This window comes from Bemisia tabaci, chromosome 6, assembly GCF_918797505.1.
Source record: "Bemisia tabaci chromosome 6, PGI_BMITA_v3".
Lineage (NCBI taxonomy): Eukaryota > Metazoa > Arthropoda > Insecta > Hemiptera > Aleyrodidae > Bemisia > Bemisia tabaci.
The window spans coordinates 43,828,007-43,853,751 of NC_092798.1; the positions used below are offsets into that span (position 1 = coordinate 43,828,007).

Here is a 25,745-nt window from a genome sequence, read left to right on the forward strand (position 1 = left end):
ATTGAAAGATACGGACTTTTACTCTGATTCAGTGCTCGAAACTCACAGGCGCCAACGCGCCAAATGCGCCTAAGAAATCGGTCATGGCGCCTGAAAAATGAAGGCACTGCGCCAACGTGGCCCCTAAAAATTGCCCCCCCCCTAAAAAATCCTAATTTTTATGTTTGGTGATTTTTCGAAATTTCCCCCCAAGTTACAGTTACTAGTTCCGTAACTAAAACATCTTGCGTCTGACTTTTCACTAAATGCACCGTGATATATAGGCAAAACGTCAATCCGGCCCCTAAAAAATCTTCAATGGCCCCTAAAAATTGAGCTCGTTGCGCCACATGACTCCTGAAACTCGAAGGTGAGTTTCGAACACTGCTCTGATTGGAATCCAGCTGGGCAGTCTTGGAAATATTTCTCTTATTTCTCTGTGTGGCTTTTTAGTTCCAAACGTCAGAGCTGAAACTTCTCTCTCAGGATGATGATTTTTTTTCGTTGAAAAGTTTGCAGGTCGTGAGGATGGGCTTTCGGAGAGGAGCTTTAAAGTCCTAGCGGGAGTTTTCGAGAGCCGGGAGCGGCAGACGGGATGCCCGGGAGCGTGTAAGGCTCCGGGATCGAGACGGATCGCCGTAGATTGATGGTGTGACTCGCCGGCCGAGAAATGAGCTCCTCAGATCATGTCCATCTCAATTTGAACCCGCTACACGCATTTGTAAGACACTTCTCAACTATGGCACAAAAACTGCACACAGAGGCACCCGCTTTGCAAATCCTTTTGGTCCGCTCGCGATTCGCGCATTTCATGCAAAAATCTGCAATGGAATGTTCTCGCGTGGAAAATGGATGCGAATTACAGTATTCACTGGAAAAAAAAACACATTGGATCTAGAGTTTTCTTTATACTGAGAGTCAAGACAACACCCCTCATGGAGTCACAAACGGGAATAAAGATTACACAAATTAGACGTTTATCGCAGTTTTTCGTAATCTTTGATCGGCTCATTCTTAAATTCCTTTCTCCGTTCCTTCTCTCATTCCGTTTGTTCCTTGTCGAACCCGAAATTCCTCGGTCCATTCCAGATTATAATCTTTGCAATTGGTGAAAATGTAATCTTTATTCCCGTTTGTGACACTGTGAAGGCCTAAAATACGGTTAACCAATCAGAAATGGATTCGCATTGTCTTGACTCTCAGTATAAAGGGACTCTAATTGGATCCAGAGTCCAGACTCTTGAAAACATTGAAAAGAAAAAATACTCTTGATTCAATCAGATTTTTGCTTAAATCAAAAGGAAACCCGCTCAAATTAAGAGGCTTTGTTCTTGATCTAAGCAAAAATCCGATTGAATCAAGAGTATTTTTCTTGTCGATGTTTTTACGAGTCTGGACTCTAGATTCAATGTGTTTTTTTCCCCAATGTTTTACTTATTTTGAACCAATCGTGTAGAAGATCGAGCTTGCTCAGAGAAAGAGTAGAGATCCTCAGAATTTGCGCAATACACCCTGGGTATCGATGTATTTCAAATTCTAACCATTACGTGGATTATTTTGGAAAATTGGAATTTCAGTCTCTGGACTAATCATTAAGGAATGTAGGTGCCAACAATTATCTTCCGAAATCTTAAGATAATGCCAAAAATAATGTTCCCATTTTGCAACAGGCTTCAATGTATATATAGTTCATAGTTGGCTCATTGGAGACAGAGCTTTTGACTTAATTTTTAAAATTTTGATGATATTCGGCATGCATATTTCTTAACGATTGATCTAGAAAGTGAGTTTACGATTTTCTCAAAATTTACAAATTTTAAATACTTCGATCGTACTCAACTTTGCGCCAAAGTTAAGGATCCATCTTGAGCATTCTAATGCTTCCTCTTCAAAGTCTAACATCAAACACGATTCGCAACATAAAATAGGTTATTACTGAAATTAATTCCTAACCAAGGCATTAAGATTTTTATTTAAGAAAGACCGCTGATATTTTGTAATAAATGGGGTCAATTTTAAGCCATAAAAGGCTTGCCATGACATTTTTTGGTTTTATTCACCAAGAAAACCCCTAACATGCTATAAAATGCATGTTTTGTTAGAGGCACATGTTTAGTGGTTTCGCCCCTCAAAATAGACGCGAGACCAATACTGATACTTATATTTGTATTTTTATTGCGTTAGAATAATTTTTTGTCTCAAAAGACGTCGAGGTAGAGGCAAGAAACAATCAATTTAAATTTGGTAGGATTTTGTTTGAAAGGAAAGAGTAAATCAATTAAACGAGAAGTTTTCAAATAAATTTTCAAGGTGAGCGCAAGATGGGGAACCATCGTCTCTCAAAAAGGATTTGCAAACGCGGTGCTGGAGTTTTTTGTGGCGAACGTCTAGATGAACACCATCTGTAAAGATTGCAGCGATAATTTAAAATCACTTGAACAACCGCTTCCTTAGTTACCGCGTATCTCGAGAATGTAAATTAAGACACCGTAGTGCTTCGTGCAAATTGTAGACAAAAAGTGTGCATAACTTCACCCTCAGAATTCACCGCATCCTCTCTTACTCTTTCTCCTCCCTCTTCCGCCTTCTCTTCCCTTCTTTCAAATAATTTGTATTCATTTTCTCAAGGAACGGTTTCTCCTCTCTCAATGAAGAGGATCAGGAGTGCGTCTACATGGTTTTTTAATGTCACTTTTGAAAACGAACAAGACGGTAAGTTCCATGACAGTTTCCAGTGAGTGTTTGAATTGTGAATAAAACAGGAGCATCGGGCCGATTATTGCAATTGATAGACAAAGCCATAAACAAAGAAGACATAAAGGATATGAAGAGATCCAATTGGTGGAAGCGGATGGTTGCAATTGACAAAGGATGTAGGCAATAGGATGTAGGAATAGACTAACTAACGACAACCCACGTGTGACCGTATAATTATAGTCCATCTTTTTTCCCCTTAGCCTATGGAAACCACTCACTCCAACCTATAAGATCACTCCATACTCCCTATGCCTTCTTTGTTTATCGCTTTGCCTATAAATGTCAATACTCTACTCAGAGGTCGCAGCAATTTTCTGTAGAAGAGGATACTTAATGCACCTATATAAGAAAAAAGGTCTCATAGGCACTTTATGATACCTGAAATGCATCCCAGTGAGTTAATAACTTTCCGAAGACATTGCTTGTAATCAAGGCGGGCTTCCAGGACTTTATGTCCACCTTCCTCTCGTCCATTAAATAAATGTCCACCGCTATTTATGTCCACTAAACGTTAAGTCCAGTCTTTATTAAGTCCACATGATTTAATGTCCAACCATGAATATGTCCAAAATTTTCCAAATTGTGGACATGTTATGTCCACATTTTTTTCTTCTCATTTAAATGACAGGAACCACCTCAAAAATAAATGCATACTACTACTACCTTCATTCTTAAAAACATTTCATTCATGAATCAAGTCATGAAATAGAACAGACTCTAAGAGCAGATAAAAACATATGCTCATGTGTACACTGTACGGATATGATAAGATGAAAACCGAAGCGAAAACCACATGTTATGTCCACATTTTTTTCTTCTCATTTAAATGACAGGAACCATCAATCTTCAATCCGCCTTCAATCTTGTAAGATACTGTGCAACGCCTCTGACGCGAAATAGTTGCTTAAAGCGTAGCGGTGCGGCAGGCAACCAGCCTGACACGCGCATAGGCGCCTACAAACCTAACGGGATACTTCACGCGTTGCGCAATGCGTGAAGTATCCCGTTAGGTTTGTAGGCGCCAGTGCACGTTCTGCGCTGCTAACACGCCGCTCCGCTCTGTGTTAGGCTCTAATATTTAAACTCGCGGAGTCAGCGTTTTTCAACTCATGATTTTGAAATGTTTGCACTCTCTGCATTGATTATTCCCTTTTAAACTGATGAAAAAGAAATATGCACTACTGGAAAATATAATGTGTTTTTTGTAAATATAATAGTGGTTCCGTGTCAAATTAGATGATTTCCAAAGCATTCTTTATTCTTATATGTTTTGGGCTCTTACTGTGCTGCAGCGTGGTGTAAGCGCAACTAAACCCTCAAAATTGGACGTATTTGACTCAAGAAGGTCGATGCAAGAAGGTCGAAGGTCAAGAAGGTGAATAAGTGTTAAATATTGCGTGCTTCTTAGTTTTTTTACTCTTTTATTAATATTTGTATAGTTCCTTTCATCACAACTACGGCTCATTGAGATTCATATCGATGCCATTGCTTGGAAAAGGTTTTACAAATATTTACCACGTTTTAAAAATGTAAATGTTTTTAAAATGAAGTAATCAATTTCATTTAGAACTGTGGACGTAAAAATTGTGGACGAAAAGTCTGCGGACGTAAAAAAAGTGGACATAAAGTCCATGTACCCAAGGCGGATGAAGAATGATGGTCTCATTTCGCACCCTCTTGACGTCACATGACATCAGGTACGTTTCGGGTACATCCTGATTGCATAACAAAGCATGTACCTTTTGCGCGTCACAGCCTTCAAAATGGCGGCTCAACTCGAAATGCGACCACCTTTCTTTATTCGTCTTCGCTTGTAATGGTATACCTACTACCGAATTCTAATGGTTTCAAGTGATTTAACAGAAATTTCAACTTACATTTTGAAGTATGGATTTCGTACCGATAAACATACTTAAAATTGTGTGTCGTGAGTTGAAACGTAAATTTCTAATGTTCAGTTCGATATTTGTTCGGAGATGCGCTTTTTGCGTTCGGATCACTTAAACGGTGCATATCATCATCAACCACAACCGAGAACTATGCGGTGATCATCATTTGGTATCATTTTGGTATGGTTTCGACAGTAACACAACAAGTGGCAATCTCAGGAATATTAACCTCACTTTTTGCTCTAAACTTTGACACGCACCTTGTTCATGATTCGTCCGACCTTTGTGATTAATGGTCTAACTCTTTAACTCAGGAACATTGTGAAGGCAAAGTCAGAAGGGCACCTCTCGAAAAATTTTCTGATCGATCATAATGATTACGTGATCTTATATTGATAAAGTGGAAAGGTGGTGAATCGTAAGGTTTTCCTAAAAATCAGTGAGTTTACCATTTTTTCCAGATAATCTATGCTTTTTAATCAGGAAGTCTCGGGCTCGATTCCCGACCAGGCTCCTTCAGTTTGATGGTCTCAAAATATGGGCTGGCTAAAGAGTTATGGATGCATGGAGATCCGACCATACCTAAAATAAAAAAGAAGATTCAGTCCATTTTTGGAAAATTGCCAAAAATTAAGAGAGGAGCGAGACGAATTCCCTCGTAGATCTGTAAAATTTTATTTTCGCAAATTTTGTATTTCTTTAGATGGGCCTTAAAAATAACTGTTTATCGGTGCTTTTACCTCAGTACGTCAAAAAATGGCTTTGAACTCTTTCGATCCCTCCAAATGTTGCCGTGCAACGCATAAACGCCGTAAACGCCATTTTTCATTTTTTGGAAACAATGTATCATCGCAGAAAAACTTGTGTACCTTGGGACAATGTTTGTACAGAATTCTTTCTCAAATACTATGAAAAACTTGACCTGAAAATTTGAGGTGCATGGGTCAAACAGTTTTTATTTTAGAAAGTGTTAAATTCCAAAAACGAGGGAAAATCTTGATGGATTTACGGCGTTTTTGCGTAGCACAGCAGAATGGTGATCAAATTGGAGGTTCAACATTAAAGTTACCTCACCCGATTAAAACCACCAACGTTATTTTCTTTAGGAATGTGACAACGTAGATGCATGGAACTGCAAATAAGGCGGAGTCGAGTCATCATTGACCCCCGTCTTGCTCCACTGCACTGTCAGCTGAACTAAAAAACGAACCGAGAATCGGCTGTCGTCGAAGGTGCTCACACTGCCCGGAGGGTACGAATGGGGGAATTAGAAACATGATAGAGCAAACATTTGAACGACCCCTTTTTAACTATCTCCATCGTTTGATCTATATCGCTGTTCCTTGAGCAAATACAGTCACTCACTTTTCTACGCGTATTAGCTTCATCACTTCACCGATAAAACCCGATGCTTTAAATACCTCGGGTGTTGGGCCGTTTAATAAAGTACAATTGGACTACATTTTGCAATTTGGAACTGTAAATTCTAGCCCGGTTTAAAAACAACGTACTTGCCAGTTGTTTCCCTATGCACATAAGTGTTTATCCAGAAGAGCCAAAATTTATAGTTCCAAATTGCAAAATGTAGTCCAATTGATCATCCTTATTCGTGAATTATATCCCGAATTTGCGTGCTAGAAACACTCGATTTTCAGCACTTTTTTATATGTGTTCATTTTCTTATTTTATGAAAAAAAAATGTGCTTGCGGCTCGAGCATGATGCTTCTTGAATTTGCAGCCAAGAATTTATTTTATCTTGATTTAAGCTGAATTTTTATTGATGCAAGACAAAAAATATTGGGTTACGCAAGAAAGTAGCTTACGCTAAGCGGCAAAATTCTTGACTCAAGAGGCGGCAAATTTAAGATTTCTTTTTTTAGTGTTAAATATTACGGACGTTTCTAATGGAAAATGAAACGGAAGCTGTGCGCGTACCGTAAGGGATACCAGCACCTTAATAGGCTACAAGCATATTTTTGTTTCCTGAATTTTCGAGGTTAGCCGGGAATCAACTTTTTGTTTGTTTCGGTTTGGTTTGACTTTATCTAACACTTTTTCTCTCAAAAAGATCGTGAAACACCTCTTAAACAGCCTCATTTTGAATTCTTGTGGACTCAGACCCCTTTTCCTTAACGAATTTCAAGATTTTGTAGGCAGAAAAGGGCACCTTTTGCACAGGACAGCAGTATACACAGCTTTCTTACCGAATAATTTGGATTTCCTGTTGAAAATGGTCCGTAGTGTGGCTTACTTTGCGATATATAGATTGATCTGCCATTTAAACTTATGGAAAAGGATCGATAAACAGGGTGTTCGCAACGAGCATCATAATAGTCGATTCTTCATCACTGCCTCAAAGCTTCAATTACGATTTTACAGTTGGGAACTAATTCGGAAACGGGAACCAATGCGGACCTCGGAAGTGGGAACCAATTCGACAACTCCCCCATTATTCACGTCTCGCCACTGAAAATGACGTCAATTTTTGGGCACCTACTCCTTCCCGAAAACCCTCGTCGTCAGTACAGCCGTGCTAAGGAAAAACACCGTATGAATATCCGAGAGTTGCCTAATTTTCTTGAATAAAACGTGTATTTTTGAAGAAAGTTATGCGTAATTTTCCCTAAAATTTTCCGATATTTTAGATTAAATTGGGAACAAAATCGTCTGAAAAATTGGGGGGAATATATTCAAAATTTTCCCAATGAATTTGTAGGTCATTAAAGGAAGTGAATCAGTGAGAACGAAAACACACCAACTCGGAAAGATGAAAGTAATCAAGACACACACAAAACACTGCACAGTAGATGAAGAAATTAGTCCAAGAAACAGATTTTTAGTGCCGAAATACAAGCACTTAAGGAAATTTTAAAGGTCCAAAACTTCAATAACCTTTATAATGATTGACCGTCTTTAATGAAAATTGAGCATTTTCGAGTTACCGAGTTGGTGTGTTTTCCCTCACTAATCTCACTGAGTCAAGTATCGAAACGCCTGAAGGCTCCTACGGCGGTTTTCCTCAGCACGGCAGAGCAAGAAGGGCGAATTTCGATGTGTGTAAGTTTATGTGGACTTGGATCCCTTTTTCAGTGAGCGGTCATTCGTACGGATAAAAACTACTGAGCTTTCCGTCGGACACAAAGAAAAGTGGAGAGGTTCCGGAAATCCTGTTAATGCAGGTCAACTGGGAGCAGGATCCTGCGGAAGGGGCCAAGAAAGAGGCCATGTGAGGGCGGCTAAGGCCAAGAAGAGAAGTTTCGCGAGCGTAATTGTTTCGAAGATAACAAGTGAAACTTGCTCGAGTGTACGCCGTAATAACACGCCTTGCGTTGCCGCGCCCGCCAACCGTGGCGACTCTTACACTGGGTCGCAACGCAACTTTCCTTGACCATTCCGAGGGGCCTAACTAGAACCAACCCAAGCGTTCAAGTATACGTAAGCCACTTGGGGAGTGAGATCTGAGCTTGTTTTATGGGTCTTACGCGGGGATCGCTGCCGCACTGAGGGAAAACGTCGTATGAACCCTCGTCCCCTAGAAATTACTTCTACGGTATGTAAGCTAAAATAAGCTGTTGGAATCATATTTCAATTATGGACCATCTGATTCTCTTATCTATAATCAAGTATGTACACTGGAAAAAAAAGAATCTTAAATTTGCCGCCGAGAAGTATTTCTTCTTAAATCAAGAATTTTGCTGGTTAATATAAGCTACTTTTTACTTAACCCAAGCATTATTTTTTTAGAATCAAGAAAAAGTCAGCTTAAAGCAAGATAAAGAAAATTCTTGGCGGCAAATTCAAGAATTACCACGCTCGATCTAAGGAACTTTTTTTTTCAGTGTAAAGCTATTAATAGTTTATTTAACTTCTAGGTTAAGACTTATAAGTTCGACTATAACTAATTGATTAAGAATTTAAAATTTAATGGAATTTCTTCAGTAAAAAACGAATTAACCGTGAAAATTTTGAATATTTTTCTTGAAATTTTTCACAATTTTGTTCCCTTTTTGATATATAATAGCTAAAAATCTTAAAGGAAAATCTGCACATATTTCTTCAAAAATAAATATTTTATCGGGGGAGATTTTGCAACATTTGAAGTCAAATACGGCGTTTTCAGTGGCATAGCAGAAAGGGACTTAGACCCAATCTTACCTGAACTTCCTATCAGCCTTTCTGAAAAGTATATTCCGCTTAGCCGTCGTATATATTGAATATTTTTCCAGAAATGAAAAAATCCCACAACACCACGGGAAAAATCCCTCTGTTATTTTCAGAACAGTCTGAATTATTTTTCAAACCAAATTATTATTATGTTGTGGAAAATATCCAATGGAAGTTATTTTCGATTCGAATAGAAATTTTTCCTAGCAGAAATGAGAGACTAAAATAATTGAGCCTCTTGATGCACGATTCCTCTGCGGCAGAGGTTCGTTCCGGGTTCATCCCTTCCGCCAAACGCCGCCCGATTGTTTCATCCCTTGTTTCGCATAACCAATGCCCGATATCCGTTCTCGGAATCCGGGATTTTGTCCCACTGCTCCGCGGGGCGGGACGCGTTACAGGTGTATGAGTGCCAGCCCTTACGCTGCAGGAGGTGAATATTGATTCGTTTTAATATTCAGAAGAAATCGTTTCCCAGTTGCAGTACTCGGGGCGTACCTCACTTCCACCCGCCCCTTTAGTACCCCTCTATTCGCACCTCGTCGATTTGCTACCTCGTCGCGGTGCGAATCTTAGTTTTGTCCCTTTTTTTCGAAAATTGAATTAAAGCTCTAGATTGAGTAATAGCTTTACTACTCGTATGTCAAGCAATAGGCTAACTGCATTCGGTATCTTAGTTTTAAGGGGATTTGATGGACGCCATATTTTGTGGCAAAACGACGTGCAATGTATCGCATCGATTGGTTCCATTTTTTCAGCTACTCGTCATTGTTCTCAAATTTTGAGATCGCAATTCTCTTGTCAGGAGACTAAAGAATTTATTTACAAATTTTGACAAACAAATTCAACATGACATAGGCGTAGTTTTTTTTAGAGATTTTTCCGACTACAAGCTTCCAGTGGCGTGGCATGATTTGCGATATATCGATTGTTCTGCCACTTAAACATATGGTAAAGAATCGATTATTAAGGTGTTCGCTGCGAACACCCTGTTTATCGATTCTTTTCCATAGGTTTAAATGGCATCACAATCGATATATCGCAAAGCACGCCACGCCTTTGAAGCTTACCTTCAGTGTATGTAAAACATTCGATTCTTGGTGAGGCAGCTTGCCTCACTTAAAATCGATATTTTTACATGCATTTGAATGGAGAAAAAAAAAATAGTGTCGACAACTCGCAATATCGCCACTACAGATACTCGCTGACCACAGCCAGGCTTCCTATTCGTGTGCGTCAACTATGGATTCGGAAAAAAGGAAAATAAATTAAGCTCGGAGAAAACAGGGTGTCCTACAGAAGTGAGGATGAATTAAGCTCTATCGGTGAGCAAAAAAAAAAACCTGTCTCGGAGAAGAGAATAATAGGATTAAGATTGCAAATTGAAAAAAGAAAAAAAAAAACCGCAAGCTTTTTATACGAAGCGCTCTCTCTAGCACAATGTTTTTGCAGCCCATCTATGCCTTGGAGCCGAAGGGTTGGAGTAAGGAGGAGTTTGAACTCTGCTGTTTTAAACTCTGTAAAAATGTGTTTAGTTACCCGGCACAGAATTTTCGCATGGGAAGTAATTTGTCTTTCAATATTTTGATGAATTCATAAAAAATTATAAGAGAGATACAGACATTTTTAAGGAATTATGTAAACCTTTAACTCCTGGGTCGTACCGGAGAATGACTGCTTACATAACCTGGGGGGGAAAAACGGAGATGATATGCGTAAGCGGGAAATTGGATGTTCAGTTTTCTGCTATGATCAATTTATCTTCTTTTTTTTGTTGGTTTTAATTTTTTGAACATGCGCTCAATTAATATGAACAGTGCTGCGAATGTTAAATCATAGCACTCCGTTAGGACTACTATCTTTATGAGGCTGCCATAAAAAGTAAGCTGTGACTGAATAGGTAGTATTGTAAATGGCAAGTGGATTTACTGCTTTTAAATAAATAATAAAAATTCAGGTACAAATTTTAATTTATACATAACATAACTTCAGCCAGGAGAACTATCCGTGCAGTAGCACGGAAAATTGTCCAAACTGTTTCACCCGTACAATGTTTAAAAGGTGTAACTTGGTTATGTCACGGCAAGCATTCCGAATTTAACATTTTATCTTTAGGTAACATTGGTAACAAAGTAAAAACATATATGTGAAAAGAAGCAAATCAGTTTCGCCGCCATAAATCTAAAGTTTCATTCAAATTTTTGTTTGTATTATATTACCTGACGATGGGGCGATAATTTTAACTAGCCGTCGTTACATACACAAGTAAAATCTTCAAAGGGGGTTTTCTTTTTTTCATTGGAGTTGGTTCAGAAAAGTTATTCGTGCTACTATTTTATTCAAACTTGGGGATCATTATTTTTCCCCCAAATAAATGAAAACCCTAAAAATATCCTTCTCGACAATGCTTGATGATTGGTGGGGTTGATATGCTGAAAAGGTAGGTATTAAAAACCCACGGGGAAAAATGTGTAATACAAAGCGTCAAGATTATAACGTGTGATACGTGACAGCTGAGCCGAGAATTTTCCGGCTCCCTCTGCGTTCTCGCGGGTGGCAATTAAATTTTATTAATTTCGGGCATAATTAAGTTATAAAACAGGTCCCGAGAGTACAGGGCGAAAAAGAAACGGGAAATAAAACACCCGGTGTTGTGTTTTTTCGTCCTTCCTCTGACAGAAGGACATAACTCGATTCTCTTGAAACGTGTTGTCTGTATACTACCGTCCCGTTGCTTATGTAGAAATTGTGATACGTATTTTCACGATCGAGGAACGACGTTTTGTCAAGCTAGGCAGCGATATCAAAGACAGCTCCAAAATAGGTACAGCCTCAGGCCTTTGTTTTCAAACGAGTCTTTCGATTAAAGGAACGAGTTGATCGATTGATGAGCTTTGAATGGCGAGAGAGTAACCGGGTTGGGGGCTCTTTTGAAAGCGGACATGCCCCCTTTTAGCAGTGACCCGTTCGAATCGGCACCAACCTGAAACGCTCTGATGTGCTAAGCAAAAACCGCAAACCTACGTGGTGCCCTTCAGGGTTGCCAAAGTCAGAGACGGCAGGGATAAGTTGAGTAATGTCCTCGAGGGTAAATTAATATCCGGGGGGGGGGGGGGGTGCAACTATGCAATTCAGAAGTCAGATTAAACTTGGAAGTTCATACAAAATTAAACCGATGTTTTTGTTTGGCCTGCTTATCCTGGGGATTTTCAAACAAATTAAACCAGAAGTCCAGAGAAAATTAAAGAAAGTAAAAAATACCAAGGAGTCTTAAACATAAAACCCGGTACATCGTGCAATTGCAACAACAGTCATAGAAATCTTACATGAGCTGTTACGCACCTCATAAAATAGGCCTGCAATTCAATTGGTATTCAATGGATGATATCCAATTCACATATTTAAAATAAAACATATAGTTTTCAGTACCCTGCTGTCTTATGAAGGCAGGCAAACCTATAAAAAGAAAAATCACACGATTTCAAAGATCGAGTACAGAGCATACCGAGGGGAAAACTAATGGAAGGAAAGTTTATTTCTTATGAAATATGTGCACGATTTAGACTGTGCTTTGCAATTAAGAATTCAAAGATTTGCAAATTTCAGTGCTTCTGCTAAAGTTGTGCAACTTTTATCATCTTACGTGCAAACCTGAGAATGGTTTAGAAAAACCAAATTTGATAGTTAGACTATAATTTCATCGTGTGATCGGTCTTCGGATAACGTATTTTGAACGAAGAACTTAAGACATTTTAGCAAAATTACTGTGTAGTTATACCTCTTATCAAAACGCAGTCAACTTGACTTTTAAGTACACTGGGAAAAAAAAACACATTGGATCTAGAGTCCAGACTCTTGAAAACATTGACAAGAAAGAATACTCTTGATTTAATCGGATTTTTGCTTGAATCAAAACGAAATCAGCCTAAATTAAGAGGCTTGGTTCTTGATTTAAGCTAGATTCTGATTGAATCCAGAGTACTTTTCCTTGTCGATGTTTTTAAGATCTGGACTCTAGATCCAATGTGTTTTTTTTTTCCAGTGTAATTTTGCGTAACACTCCGATTAAAAAGGGGTTCGCGGGGAGAATTCAGGAAATTATCCTGCGCATCGGTCAAAGAGGTTATGGAAATTCAGTGTTGAACCGTTGCGGCAACCGGGCTTCCATCAGAGATACGCCGTTCCTCGCTTAGTGGAGCAGTGCTGCGGTCAACGGAAACATTCCAGCTGGGAAATTAGTCTCAGCGCGCATTTTCGAAACAAAGGAAAGGGGGCCGAGCACCGGAGGGGTAGAAGGGGGGTAAAAGGGGGGGGGGCAAGAAAACGTGAAGCAATTAAATTCACGGCGATCACGCTATTCAGTCTTTTATAAAATGATAATGATTTTCGAATAACTTTCGAATTTCGCGTCGAGGGGTCAGCGCGGCTCGGCGGGGGGCGGGGTGGGGGTAGGGGGTGGAAACTAGACCACTGTGACAGCGCGGCTTACCGACGGAGTGAACTGTGTCAGTCGCGACTCGCCGGGATTCTTCTTCTTCCTCGCCCGCCCTGATCGTCGATCACTGCCCCGGAGGTGCACGGCTCCTCCCCCTTCAACCCCCTCCCCACTCCCGCGGGGCAACCGCGAAGACGGCGCGCAGCATTGACGACCCTTAAAATCGCGATCCCCCACCCCCTCCCGCCCACTCGTTTCGTATCGGATGGTAAGACCTACCCCATTGAGTAGCTCTTCAACGAGAGCCTCTGAGGAAAAATACTGGAGACGGATCTGACCTTTGCGGGGGCGTTTTGTATGAGGGTTCTATTCTGCCGTGCCGAGGAAAAACGCCGTATGAATATTCGGGAGTTGCCAAATTTTCCCAATTAGACATGTATTTTTGAGGAAAGTTATGCATATTTTTCCTTGAAATTTTCAAATATTTTAGATTAAATGGTGAACAAAATTGACTGACAATTTTGAGGAAAAATATTCACAATTCTTGCAGTAAATTCAGTGTTTCTTGAAGGAAATTTGGCAACGCTTGAAGGTTCACACGGCGTTTTTCCAAAGCAAGGCAGTATTGGAGCGTCGTCATACTTCATACTTATGGGGGTTTCTCGTCAAGAGATGAGGCTATGACTTAGGCTATTCCAATGCATACTGCGAGATTAAAGGCGCTTTGGGTTTCTTCTGTGTGCTTGAATCTCTATTTCAAGTTTTTCCTTTTTGAGTTTTCCTTTCTCGAGTTTTTCTTTTGCGAGTTGTTTTAATTGCGTGATTATGAGCCCTGTGCCGCCATTTTCAATTTCCGCTTTTTACATCTTATGCCATGTAAAAAGATTCATACAAATTGTTAGGCTGTAAATAGCTTTTATCTAAATAAACGTGTCTAATTGAAATTAAAATTAAAACACTGAGTGATTTGTAACCCTAATATCTGAAAATTACTAATCATTTTGTGTTCGACATATCATCACCTTCAGCCAAAGTGTCACAAGTGCAATGCGATGTTTCAAAATTTCTGCCGCCATTTTATTTTTACAGAGAAATTGTTGGTTGAATCTGTTTGAAAATTTCACTGAGTTTTAAGGGCAGCACCAAAAAAATTCAGTAAAATTTTCGGACAGCTTTGTTGAACAATTTCCCTGTGAAAAAATAAAATTGCGGCGTAAATGTCTAGACGTCGCATGGCGTTTGTGATATTTTGACCGGAAGGTGAAAATATGCAGCACAAACAGTACTCAAAGTTAGCACATCAACTCTTCGTGGGTCGCGGTCGGACCATCATAAAACGCCTTCAAATGCGTGTGATACTGTGCAACACACCAGAGTTGATATAGTTGTATTCTTAGGTTGGAACCTAACTCAAGTAAACTGATCCACCGAATAAGGCATGTTAACCTTTTAAATGCCGTATTTCAAGTTACCTCGCATGATTTTTGCCTTAATTGCGAATGAAAAAAAGTTGAATTTTTTTTAAAAAAATAGAATTAACACATACATGTGGCCAAAGAGAAAGGGTCACCAGAGGGGAAACCTGTTCTTGAAACTTTTATAGTTTTTAATCGTGCCCAAAATATACCAGAAGTTATCGTTGGACGGAGAACTCGTTTTTTGGTCAAATTTTGATAATTCCAAAATACAAATGGTGGATGCGGCCTGAAGTGCTTTTCCAAAGTATCCATCCTTGGAATCAAGCTATATACACTTACTTTTTATTCACCATCAAAATCAATCTATTCTTAGCTAGTATGAACCTTGGTATGGACGCGTTCCTCAACACTGATGTGATGAAACTGCTTGTTTTATTTTGGGAGAAATAAGAGACATGCCGAATAGTTTCATGGTGGCCGTGCTCATAAGTTATATTGCACGGCTTTATACTACGAATTTTTGCACGGTTATGAACTAGGTTAGATAAGAAGTACTCGAACTTCTCAAAATCCACGCAAAGTGTAAGGAATGAATCGGCACCGTTCATGCAGGTACACATGTGCGAATTCAAATTCGGGAGGAAATCAGCACCAGTATCAACTTATCTCCCTCATTTACTAAAACTTATCCGAAATTTTAAGTTTCCCACCTTCTTATTCATTACTTCAACTCAACGCTGAATGCCTTCGAGGATTCCTTGGAATTTGAAAGCAGAATTCGTGAGGGGGAGTCAACCTCGCATCCTCCTTTCAAGAACTTCATTTATCGTGTGAAGAATTTTCGGGTTGAATTCTCTCATTCACCGTCACGTAAACTTCTATCCTCGCCAACCAACATTTTCGGATCATGAATTAATCACTTGTCAAGTGAGCTGCACCGAGTTCTACCGTCTTGCGAAGTCTTGTGGTTGACGATCTGGAAATTGGACTTCACGTGGTTCACTCTCAAGAACGTGGGATAAAAATACCGCATTAACCAACAGTGGACAAATCGCACAATAATTTTTTATTTTTAAATGATGGAGCGAAATTTTACAAAAATAGGGCATGTCCACCCATGGCTGAAATTACTGAGCAAGGGTAACTTTTTTTTCTAGGTTTTTACAGAAACGACGATATTTTTTGTATGGCACTGCATCACCTCAATTGAGAGGCTTGGAGGACAAGCCGCACGAGTGCAGTTTTTGAAAAGATCGAGATATTCATGAACGCAAATAAAATTAGTTTGAAGGTATATTCAGTGAAAAATTCAAGACTGTAACCCCACTTTAAAGCATCAAAAGCTGAGTTTAAACTTCCTCTCCGCTATTAGGCTCCATATAACTTTGAAACTTTACACACATATTTCTTGAAATAGCAAAAACTGCACTTGGGCTCCTTGCCCTCCAAGCCCCTGAATTTATCTCCTATTGTGATCAGCACTTGGATTGCGAAATCCTTATCAAATGACCATGATGGATAAGTAGTATTGGTAAGATAGCAATCTTTCGATTAAAAATTCAAACCCTCATTTCACATGAGCACTCTTCAGTAGAAGCATTCTCTAAATTTTATTTTTTTACTTTTTTTTAAAACAAACTTTATTCAGACAAAACGTAACTACTACAAGAATATGTCTTGTATCTATCCACATGATTTAAATAAACTAAATTAATTTCATTCAATATACAAAGTAACGTGAGGTAATAAAACCATTATCTAAAGAACAGGAATTATGAAATTTTCGGTCTTTTTTATTAGAAATATGAAAACCTATATTTTACTCAACATTCTTCCTTTCTCACTCCATTCACACTCTCATTCATACCTTATCCACTTACAAAGTAAACCTTGATGAAAATTCGACGCTGTCCCACCTTTTTAATGTTTTCACTAAAATTGCACTATCAAAGAGGTTTACAGCCTCTTCATTAAAGTGTTTTTCTAGTCGACATTTGTATCTCCTCTATGTTTCAGCAGTCACTTGTCTAACCTCTAAATTGCACAGGATCATTCCGAAAATAGGTTGGAGAAACAGAGAGGAGTAAGGAGATCCTATTTCTAAATTTTTGTGGCCACCTTGCACGACGGGTGAAAAATTTCCCGGTGGCGGCAGAGACGCCGGGGACTGTTGCAGGCTGTCGGAAATGAAAAATAATTCAGGACGAGACAGATTTTTCTCACGGGGCGACCCTTGGGTGCTTTGTCAGCGGCGGGAGGGTGAAATAGAGCTGCAATTATTCGAGCCGGACGACGCACTCGCCGAAGGCAAAACGACAAAATAAATAAGCGCGCTGAGTAGGGAGTGAGATTAATGGCGTATGAAAATGGGGGACAAAGTGCATGACTCCTTGAGTCGGAAGCCGGGAGATTTAATATTCGCTTTATTAGATTTGTTGCGCGGGATTTGTCATTTTTTCCGAGCAATTTCCACCGCAAATTAAAGCTTTTTCATGAGTATTTTAGCAATAATGGCCGGCTCCCCCCTCCTCCCCCGCCGACGACGGAAACGGTCATTACAAATCATAGGTTGGGTTCACGCATATGTTCTGCCCCCCAACCGCGAAAACCGCGCAGGTGCCGCTGAGGTCTAATTTATTGATGCGCGGTTTTTGTGGCGGAAAGAGATCCGTCGAGGTTTCTTAACGGTCGAATGAGCAGGATTTGGACTCGAGCCAGGCGAAATGTTTTACTGTCGAACTTGAGACGGACTTTTTATAATCCGAATGCAAGCAGTTGAAAGTAGTTCTTTTATTGCCGTTTCCTCCTCTTCTGCAGGCAGTAACAACTTTGCGAGTCACTTTGAGATTGCGTCCGAGTCCCTTTCACCTCGGAGTGTGCGAGGAAATCTCGCAGTTTCTTAACCTCAGCCGAGTGAGCTCCGTCAGGTAGAATGCATTAATTCTCCATACTCAACGACTCAAATTGAATTTACGGCACGTGGATTCAATTTAAACTTGCTACTATTGTGGGAGAAACTTCAAGCTTATGATCCTATCCTTCTTTCTTTACTTCCCCTCTTTGCCGTCGTACTGAGAAATATTCGGATTCACTATTGCCGAAAAAGCTATATCCTGGTTTTGCTGAAGAAAAATCGCATTGCTTCAAGGAAGCAATTAATTATGCGCAGTGAGATTTCAGTCCTGACACCAGGAATTTCCTTATCGTGAAGAAATTTGACACCATAAAACATAAAAAGAATGTGGGCGGAGCTACTAAAGAGGGATAGAGGATTAACGCCGCACAGTGAGACGAGTCAATGAGAGAGGTCGGACATGGTTTTTTTTCACTAAAACTGCAAATTTTGATATTCAGTTCGTCACATTTTAAATTTCAAGGGGTGTTCCTGAAAGAAAATGTCACGAGAAAATCAATGGAGCCACTTTTAAAACCTCAAATTTGTGTATGATCGGAGTCATGAGCTTTCAAAGTTTCCAAACTTTTTCCAACCTCCCTCATTGACTCGATCCACTGTGTGATAGGAAAGGAGGTCTGCTCTTCCTCAGAACTTCATTTGGTCCTCATCTACTTACTTTTGTATTCCTTTTATGCCTGTCTAGGTACAACGCGAATTATGTCGGTCATACAGGACATCCTTGTTCCATGGGACTATTGCCGCAATCACACGCCGAATGTGAGAGCTGAATGTGGAAGTCATCGGCCCGATGCCTGAATTTTGCGCGTGTCGCGCAAAATTCAGCAACCATCGGACTAATGTTGGATCCGTCGAAACTATTCGAGTAGATTTGATACACATCTGGATGAAAATCACTCGATTTTGCGAAATTTCAGCCGTTGGGCGATGACTGTTGACTTCCACATTCAGCTGCTAAATTCAGCGTGTGATTGCGGCAATAATCTCACGCCACCCCCAAAAAAAATCGTCGAATACAATGATAAACATCCATTTGATTTTATTCTAAACATCAAATTATTTTCAAAACAAGTTGAGCACTCTCGTTGTCTTCCCCGGCCCCTCCCCCCGCCTCAAAAAAAAATCAAGTTATTTTAAAAACATTTTCATTCTGAGAAATATCGATGAAACTTTTTTCTCGACGTACACCATCTCGATAGTTTGACAAGCTGTGCGTGTGCATACTGCCACGGACAGTAACCACGGTATCGTAACAATTGAAGCGGTCGGGAAAGAGAGAGAGAGGGAGGGAAAAAACTCAGCTCTCCCTGTCCTACAGAAAAACAAAAGTTCGTCGCAACTTTTCCATGCCTCGGCGATATGCCAGAGTTCATCGTATGCAGGATCAAAATGCTAATACGGAGCTGAAATTTTTTCCGGACTGAGTAAAATCCGACTCCTTGTTTCGTCTGCAAATTCTGCTCCAACTCCGCGTAAAGCTTCGAACGTAACGAGCAGTGCTTCGCACTGAGTCACTCGGGGTGATATCTAGGAGTCCGTGTAGCGCCGGGAAAGAGGTGAGCAGACAATGCAAATACCGCGACAATTTTTCTCCCCGCTTGTTAGCCTTAGTGCCACATTGCACGGGGAAAGAATATTTTTGCAGCCGGTTTCAAATCTACGGATCAATGGCGCGAAACGGAAAATGCATGCCAATAACTTCAACCAGTCTTAAGTCAAGTGAATCATCTAGATTAGGAATAGATAATCAGGTCTGTCTAGGTGTCATGTCTCTGTGCTCAATGTAGAAGAAAATATCTTATCAATCACCAAAGTTTTCATCTCACAGCAGTCGGGTCGGTTAGGGGTCGTTTCGGTGGCTCCTCACCGGCTGATTGCCGCTGCCGTCCCGGTATTCGGTGGGCCCCTTTCATGGGGAGGGGGGCGCGTTTCGGCAACCCTCTTGACGGGGGCACTGTAGAAAATTTTTCCCCTCATCCAAAAAAAAAAAAAAAAAAAAAGCACCAAAGTCGTGAAATGCGTATACCTGCCCGCAACGATGTAAATATCTTCTGATTTTCTACTTTTTCAAAAGCGAACCAACCAAAAGTACGTCCAAAAATTTTCTATGAATTTTTGCAATGTATGCAACAATATATCCACAAAATCTCAAGGAAGCACTTCAGTCAATTTTCTTCTGAAAATATAAAAAGTAGGCAGAGATTTCTAAACGTCATGACTGAAGTACGCATTTTTCGACCTTGACCATCGATGTGTGGGAACAAATCCTCTGCAATAATGTTATGCTCCGTGATAATATGTAACGTGATTCTTACTTCTTGGCTCAGGCTATTATGAACAAAAACTACTTCCCTTCCCCTAAAAGTACAGATTATTCCTGGTTTTATTACTCCTACCTATTCTTTGCTTAGATCCTTCGATTGCCTATAAATAATAATGAATTTAAGAGGATGTTTCTGCGGGCTATGCTCCTACGATATAATCTGAAAGAATACCCGTTTGAGTTTTTTTTTTACCTCTTTCTTCGTGAAAGGTAGCTCATATATAATATGCTTCTAGTTCCTGCATTTTGAGTCATAAAATAAGGACAATTACATTTAGCAAAAATTGTTTCGTAAATATATGTAGGTAAAACAACTGCAGGATGTAAGAGGACAGGGACGTTCATTCATCTGCAAGTCTTTCGAGATTAGAATTATACTTTTTTTTTCCAATTCAGCAACAATGTTGCGCAATTCGACGTTCTTGACAGTGTGTGCTCTGCGATTTATCAGATTTAAATGCAATTTAAAAGTGATGCAGGAGCTCGCTTAGCCGAACCATGAGTGTCAAGAGGGTCTGAATCCCATCCTCTCAGATTGAAAAACAATGCATTTATGAGTCAATTTACCATCAATTTGGCAAGTGTAACCAAAGCTCTTTTTTGTAGCTCTCAAGAGCTATTTTTGCATATTTTGTGAGATCGGAATGACTGATCGCATAAACGTTCGTCAAGAGAGTAATTTGTCCTCTTTAGCTCTGTATAAAGTAGCTTGATAGGAATTACCGAAGTCGTTTGACGGTTTATTAAGTGTTGAGAGGAAATTTGACTAGAATAAATGCAGGTGTTAATATAGTGTAGGTTTGATAAAAACGCGTTGAAATTAAAATTTGATGGCCAAAGTGCGAAACCGCACATCTATGTCTGCGGCGTCGCAGGCATTTTTTCTTACTTTATTTTTTCTTTTGAATATTAGTCAACTTAATTTCTTGAAAACATCCTCGAAATTTTGTTCTTAAAGAAGTGTCGTCGAATTCCCGAAAGTAAAAGTTTTCACCCGTCGTCAAAAGGCAGCAGGCCGATTATTGAAATTCTGTTTTTGTCAGACGGAGATAGACGACATACGTTAGGTGGCGTAGTGTGATTGGTCGGCTATGTCTTATCACTGCTTTGTCGTGCCTATGTCAGGTGGAATGGACGACAAGCTAAAGGTACCTTATGCGAGTTTCCGACAGTGTGTCGTCCATTCTACTGAACATAGGCACAAAAAAGCAGAGATAAGACGCAGCCGGCCAATCACACTACACCATTTGAACGTATTTCTGCCAAACAGAACCAGAGACAGGTGGGAAAGAAAGGGTGTGCTCGTTGGTCGAGGGCCATAAGAATGAATGGGAATTATAAAAAGCCAGTGACGTCAGCGGCAACAAAGCCGCCGCCGCGGTCGCCCGTCCCCGCATTAACTCATGAGCCCTGTCCACAAGGCTCTGTTGCCATGCCCGTGGCTCATGAGTGCCGCATTCAGATGTAACGCACATAGTTCCGTTCGACAGGATGTAAAATCCCGCTCTTCCGTTTCTCCAAAAGAAACCACGCCCACTTTTACGTTGTTTCTTATGCAGCTCTCTCGAGCTTACCCCCATCTTTTCCACTTGTTTATAGTTCCGTTTGGCAGAAATACATCCATTTAAACTATGTAACCTATATCCAGGATATGCTAAGAGCAACGGAGATGGATTTCTGGAGAAGGTCGGCAGGAATTTCTAGGAGAGATCGGGTCCGTAATGATAGAGTGCGTCAGATAATGGAAGTTGAAAATGACATCGTGTTCGACGTCATGACCAAACAACTTGTCTGGTACGGTCATGTCAATAGGATGACGGAATAGAGGCTGCCAAAAAAGATGCTTGATTGAGTTTCTCCTGGGAGGAGACGTAGGGGACGCCCAGTGAGAGGTCGGCGACAGGGGGTATTAAATGAGATGAGGGAGTGTCAACTCCCTGATGATCTGTGGAAAGACCGAGCTTTGTGGCGATCAGGTGTCGTAAAGCGCCAAAGAGCGCTATAAAAGCGACTCATATGTATGTATCTATGTCCGCTTGACAAACAAATAATTTCAATAATCGGCCTGCAGTGGAAGGTCTCTTGTCTCTGCTCCAGGCGCGACTTTATTTTAATAGTAAAGAGTGCGCATTTTGAATTGATAATCCTGGATTCGAGCCGTGCGTCGGCGGCAATCGGAATCCGAATCGGCGAAGGAGGAAAAATCCACACGAGCCTTTGCGGGGGCGGAATCGACCGCAACTTCATTTGGATTCGCGCCCTGATTGGAGGAATCAACGTGATGACCCGGGCTCAATTAATCGCGCGGGGATACGGCCGACGCCACGCCGCGCGCGGCGACTGCAGCGAGCACTCAGCGACGATGCAATTATGAACTAAGCTCCGGCATTAAATTCCGGCTGTTGATTGAGAGCATCGATCCCTCTCTCGTGTCGCCTTCCCCACTTTTCCATTATGAAATTGGACGCTACCTTGTTTATCCGCCGCATCGCGGCCGGCAAAACCTCGGATCGGCTCGAGGGGAGTGCGCCGAGTTGCGCGGTTTTACTCGAGCCGGGTGTTGTTGCTTCTTGATCTGGTCCTGAGGTCAGATGGTCAGATAATAACCGTAAGTTATGGAACCCGTCCGCGCCTCTTCGCGCCTCTTCGCGCCGTGGGTCGCCGCGTCGAGTTGACGGGGATAGTTTGTCGTTCCTCCGACGTAAGAGCGTACCTCTGTTTTCACGTGAGCCCCGAGAGTATGGAGTTTTACGTTGCGCAGGGCTCACGAGAAAATTGAGCTACACCCTTGCGTCATAAAGGCTATTGGTTATAGTCTGAAACCTGGGGAAGTTTCATTAATCTGTCTCTGGAACCTAGCGCGATCCGTTCACATTAAATTTGAAATTGAGTCGAGGGGATTTCCGTGCGCCAAATATGTGATGCAATCCCCAAAAATAATACCTGAGTAAATAGCCGGCGTGAAAAAAAATCCAGCGCGAATGTCGCGCCGAACTCTGAGTGAATAGATCCACCGAAAAAAATAAAGTGCTGATTCAACAATTCAATTGCTAAAAACAGTGAGTGCAATGTTTCAACGTAGATTTTACAACAAAAAAATGCTACTCTAACCACATTGCAAACTAATTTAACCACAGGGGTGGTTAAAGTAGCATTTTTTTGTTGTAAAATCTACATTGAAACATTGCACTCACCGTTTTTAGAAATTGAATTGTTGAATCAGCAATTTAATTTTTTTCCGTGATCAGAGCGTATGTATCACCAACGACGGACGAATGAGTTGAGCTCCCTCAAGTAGCGTGAATTCAGGGTGATCAGATATTAGCATGGATTGGCAAAGTGGTAACGCATTCGTCTATCACAGCCGTCACTCGAGTTCGAATCCATGCTGCGGCAGCTTCGTTTTACATTTGCCTGTCAGATTTTCACTCCGGCCAGAGCGATAAATTCACGCCGAGCTTATTTCGCGCCGGATCCATGCACTTGAGTAACATGTGGTCAAAAAAGCAAGTGAGCATTTGGACCGCGTTAAACAGAAAGGAAGCAAGGCACATCAGCTATTGCCAAAAATTGACTAATTTAATTTTTTACACGAAAACAGTTGTGCGAATTTTCGTGCAAATTTCTGTGAATTTTTTGCGTAGTACGAAGCAAATTTCTTAACATTTTCAAAGGGATCCGCACAAACGTTTTCTCGTAAAAAATTAAATTGCCCAATTAAAATTGGCAATAGCTGCTGCGGCTTGGTTCCTTTCTCTTAAACGCGGTCCACTTAAGCGTGAATTTCGTGCTGGGATTTTTAACAGTGTACTGCTGTACTGCTTAAATTCACACCTTGGCTGGTGGTCTATCGAATGGATAAATTCACGGGTTTCATAATTTCACGTATCATGGGAAAAAAGGACGATGAGAAAAAGGGACGCGAGGCAGAAGGTGAAAATTAATTTAGGATTGGGGGTGGATTCATGGGGCTTAAAGCGGGCAGTGTAATTATTGGCACTTGGCGAGCTGCACCGTCGCCACTTTTATGTCTTCTAGCGTGTTATTGGTCGATCGCGTACGGTTTTATGATTGGTCCTCCCGAGATTCTGAATGTCATTGCCATATTGGGCAGTGAACACCATAATACAATCCAGGAAAGATATATTTTTTTTTCGTTTTTAATCTTTCTTCCTCGAGTACTGAAAATATGGTGTTTTTTTTACACTAATTAATGTTAGAATTATTTGTGTTTTAAAACTATCAGGTTATCTTAATAACTTCTTTATTACATTTTTATAAAATTAAGCTATTTCAACAAATATTTAAACAAATTGAATGAACGTTATTACTTTAAAAAAAAAAAAAAAAAAAAAAAAAAAAAAAAAAAAAAAAAAAAAAGTTACCCTACATTAAGATAAGTTCAGACCTTAAGCCTCAAGTAGCTTGTTTAATACTTACACTGTCTCTCAGTGCGGAGCTGTAGAATCTGAAATGGCCAGAATTTTTTTCTTTGACGGACTACACTGAAAAAAAAAAAAAAAACACATTGGATCTAGAGTCCAGACTCTTGAAAACATCGACAAGAAAAAATACTCTTGATTCAATCGGATTTTTGCTTGAATCAAAACGAAATCCGCTTAAATTAAGAGTCTTGGTTCTTGATTTAAGCTAGATTCTGATTAAATCAAGAGTACTTTTTCTTGTCGATGATTTTCAGAGTCTGGACTCTAGATCCAATGTGTTTTTCTTTCCAGTGTATTGTTGCCTGAAAATTCGTCGAGCTGGCAGAGGTATCGGATGAGCACGGTGCATCGTCCATCGCGAATTGTGCTTTCACTGTAATCGCTCTCCGTAGCGCTTTTCACACTTCCTCACCCAGTACCGCGGCCGGGCATCGAGTCTCCAGAGTGTTGCTTTTATCACCGAGATTCAGAACATTGTGGACGATGTCGCCCTCAAATTACTTCCTCGCTCGTGGGTCCGAGCCAGTGGCGTGGCGTGCTTTGCGATATATCGATTGATCGGCCATTTAAACCTATGGAAAAGGATCGATAAACAGGGTTTTCGCAGCGAACACCTTAATAATCGATTCTTTACCATAGGTTTAAATGGCAGAACAATCGATACATCGTAATTCACGCCACGCCACTGGTCCGCGCTGTTTACACTCAAACAGCTGCCCTAATAAATAGTCCCTCGTTGTTGCAGCCTGGTTCCAGCGCACCTTTCTATAAAAGTTGTCCGTCTCTGTCGTCATCTACGCGGCGACCTTGACACAGAGTGCTACGCTTTCTAAAAAGGTTGTGGAAAGTGTAACTTGCGACGATGGAACACTAAACACCATGATGTTGTGATTCATGACATCACACTGAAAAAAAAAAAAAACACATTCAATCTACAGTCTAGACTCTTAAAAACATCGACAAGAAAAAATACTCTTGATTCAGTCGGATTTTTGCTTAAATCAAGAACCGAGCCTCTTAATTTGAGCGGATTTCCTTTTGATTTTAGCAAAAATCTGATTGAATCAAGAGTATTTTTTCTTGTCAATGTTTTCAAGAGTCTGGGCTCTAGATCCAATGTGTTTTTTTCCAGTGCATGATAAATGTTTTCCCATCAAAATTCGTAGAACATGGTTTTTATATGATTGAAAGCAACTTCTAACCATGGTGCTAATATTGTTCGATGCATAAATTCAGACTTCCCACTCCTAGAAAAAACAATGATCTATTTGAATTCAATGGCTCACTAAAAGTTACCTTGGCAGTCTCTGGGTATGAAAACATGACGACCTCAGTCTCGATACTTCGGCTCAGCTGTTGCATATCTTTTTACACACTCAAGGTTAAGCAGAAGTAGTACGCATTGAAAACTTACGAAAAC

The 25,745-nt window shown here is 40.4% G+C and overlaps 1 protein-coding gene across 5 annotated transcripts in view; it reads left to right on the plus strand.

The window, feature by feature from the left end:
* Trpgamma (Transient receptor potential cation channel gamma) overlaps positions 1 to 25,745 on the plus strand; it is a 242,877-nt gene that overhangs the window by 26,436 nt on the left and 190,696 nt on the right. For 3 of the 5 annotated variants that reach the window (XM_072301540.1, XM_072301541.1, XM_019050824.2), the window contains exon 2: positions 492 to 700. The exons of 1 other annotated variant lie outside the window; for it this stretch is intronic. In XM_072301540.1, coding sequence (XP_072157641.1) covers positions 650 to 700 — 51 coding nt within the window. In that variant the 5' untranslated portion in view covers positions 492 to 649. Of the gene's footprint in view, positions 1 to 491; positions 701 to 1,413; positions 2,692 to 25,745 lie in introns of those variants that run through there. One more of the 5 variants, XM_072301542.1, reaches the window with a different exon arrangement.